Source organism: Cricetulus griseus, chromosome 9 (genome assembly GCF_003668045.3).
Source record: "Cricetulus griseus strain 17A/GY chromosome 9, alternate assembly CriGri-PICRH-1.0, whole genome shotgun sequence".
In the NCBI taxonomy this organism is placed as follows: Eukaryota; Metazoa; Chordata; class Mammalia; order Rodentia; family Cricetidae; genus Cricetulus; species Cricetulus griseus.
The window spans coordinates 3840617-3843395 of NC_048602.1; the positions used below are offsets into that span (position 1 = coordinate 3840617).

General features: G+C 59.1%; 1 protein-coding gene across 1 annotated transcript in view; it reads left to right on the forward strand.

Annotated features, from left to right (window-relative positions):
• The window catches only part of LOC113837179 (carbohydrate sulfotransferase 8), a 131281-nt gene extending 129047 nt beyond the window's left edge, over window positions 1-2234 (forward strand). Inside the window, exons 3-4 of the mRNA XM_035449539.1 lie at window positions 470-498; window positions 1122-2234. Of these exons, the coding sequence (XP_035305430.1) occupies window positions 470-498; window positions 1122-2234 (1142 nt within the window). The remainder of the gene's footprint in view (window positions 1-469; window positions 499-1121) is intronic.
• Window positions 2235-2779: the final 545 nt, after the last annotated feature.

Genomic DNA, 2779 nt, shown 5'->3' on the forward strand with positions numbered 1-2779 from the left:
AAGGTCAAAGCAAGGGACCCTCCCAGGGGCTCTGGAGTGCCTTTCTTCCATGGGCTTGGTGTGTGCAGCAAGTGAAAGTATGGAGCAGGGTGTGGTGACAGGCATGGGGGGCTGGACAGAGCTTCCTTCCTTCCTTCTTTCCTTTTTTTTAGTTTTGTTTTTTTGTTTGTTTGTTTGTTTGTTGTTTTTTGTTTTTTTCGAGACAGGGTTTCCCTGTGGCTTTGGAGCCTATCCTGGAACTTGCTCTGTGGTCCAGGCTGGTCTCGAACTCATGGAGATCCACCTGCCTCTGCCTCCCGAGTGCTGGTGGAACAGAGCTTTCCAGGTAGTACTTGGAGACTTAATGACAGGGTGGGGTGGCGGGTGGCCTGGGGTGGGGGGGTCCTGCCTGTTGGGCTGGGCAGGTGTGTGGTACTTGCACACTTAACTTCTGCTGGTTAACACATCTCTCTCCTCTCTTGCTTCCCAGGCATGAAATTCAGCATCAGGCCCCAGCATGTAAGTTTCCATAACCCCATAAATGGCAGGCGCCTGGGGGGAAGGAGGGCAGGACGAAAAAGGCAATCCGGGGCTGATGGTGAATCCATTCATAAATAGACAAATGTGGGCCGGGCGGTGGGGGCGCACGCCTTTAATCCCAGCACTCAGGGGGCAGAGGCAGGCGGATCTCTGTGAGTTCGAGGCCAGCCTGGTCTACAGAGAGAGTTCCAGGACAGCTTCCAAAGCCAGAGAAACCCTGTCTCAAAAAAAGACAAATGTGCAGGGCCCTTTCCAAGAGCCTTGGGAACAAACCCGGGGCTTTGGATGCATGCATGAATTTCCCTTCTCTCTTAGAGAAGGACTGTGGGGCAAATCTGTGCAAGCCTCCTGCAGGCCACCATCTCACACCGCCCACCCTGGCCAAGCCGAGGTTCCTGGGGGGACTGCGCCACCTTGTGGTAGAAATTATATTTGTCGTTCAGGTTCCGCATTGAATCAGAGGCTCGCACCAAGGCCACCTTCCTGGTGGGAAATTTAAGCCCGAGTGGGTAGAGCCCCCTGCCGTGCGGAAGACCAGGGTTATGTGTCCCTCCATGCCAGGCTGTCCTAAACACCCCTAACCCCTTGTCCTCTCGTCCCAGGATGGCCACTTGAGGACACCCACGGAAAGGGTCACACGGGATTCACCCAGCGGGTCCCCAAGAGGTCTCCAGCTGCAGGCGCCTGCCCAGCCTGGACTTCCCGCGAAGGCGAAGGCGGCGGGGTCTCCTGTACGACTGCGGCAGCGCAGGCGGAGACTGCTCATCAAAAAGATGCCGGCTGCTGCGGGGCCCGTGCGAGGCAACCACTCGTCGGAGACCCTCGTCCAGCCGAGAGCGCACACCGCCGCGGACGCTCGCTGGGCGAGCCTGCAGCGGAGCCAGCAGGAGCGCAAGCGCGTGATGCGAGAAGCCTGCGCCAAGTACCGGGCCAGCAGCAGCGGCGGCAGCAGCAGCCGCAAGGCGGTCACTGCGCGCCACGTGTCCCGCGTCTTCGTGGAGGACCGCCACCGCGTGCTGTACTGCGAGGTGCCCAAGGCCGGGTGCTCCAACTGGAAGCGGGTGCTGATGGTGCTCGCGGGGCTGGCCTCGTCCACCGCGGATATCCAGCACAACACGGTCCACTACGGCAGCGCGCTCAAGCGCCTGGACACTTTCGACCGCCAGGGCATCGCGCACCGCCTCAGTACCTACACCAAGATGCTCTTCGTCCGGGAACCCTTTGAGAGGCTGGTCTCTGCCTTCCGGGACAAGTTCGAGCATCCCAACAGCTACTATCACCCCGTCTTTGGCAAGGCTATCCTGGCCCGCTACCGGGCCAACGCCTCTCGGGAGGCGCTGCGCACCGGCTCCGGAGTGCGGTTCCCCGAGTTCATCCAGTACCTGCTGGATGTCCACCGGCCCGTGGGCATGGACATCCACTGGGACCATGTGAGCCGCCTGTGCAGCCCCTGCCTCATCGACTACGACTTCGTGGGCAAGTTCGAGAGCATGGAAGACGATGCCAACTTCTTCCTGCATCTCATCCGCGCGCCTGGGAACCTGACCTTCCCCAGGTTCAAGGACAGGCACTCTCAGGAGGCTCGGACCACCTCGAGAATCACGCGCGACTACTTCGCTCAGCTCTCCTCTCTGCAGAGGCAGCGCACCTACGACTTCTATTACATGGATTACCTAATGTTCAACTACTCCAAGCCTTTCTCGGACCTGTACTGAGGGAGGGAGGGAGGGGTGAGGCCTGCTGGTCGGGGGAGGGCTTTGTCTGCCCACTCACCTGTGCACAGGCACCTCCCACCCTCTAGGAGCTCAGGGGGATGCGGGGTGTGGCGGCTGTGGCCCTCGGTGGGAGGCAGAGGCCCAGACTTTGGTCCCTGACGCTTGTCCCATGCCCATTCCCTGGCTGGCTTGGCTGAGCTTGCTACTGAGTTACGGATGCTCCAAGGGCTCAGCCCCGACGCTGACCAGGGAAGCCTGAGGACCCCAGCGGTAGGGGATGTCCTGCGTTCCCTTATCCTTTGCCTTGTACCAAACCACGTGGTTTGCTGCTTTTCTATGACCCAGGGGAAGGGTCTGAATAAAACACACAGTTTTCAAAGCAGTGGTGTCTACTCCCCTATGCTTTGGGGAGTCTTAGTATTTTATTTTTCAGACTCATTTTATTTTTCATCATCTGTGAGTATGTGCACATGGGTGCAGGTGTCTGTGGAGACCGGAGGCATCAGATTCCCCCAGAGCTGGAGTTCCAGGCAGTTGTGAGCCTC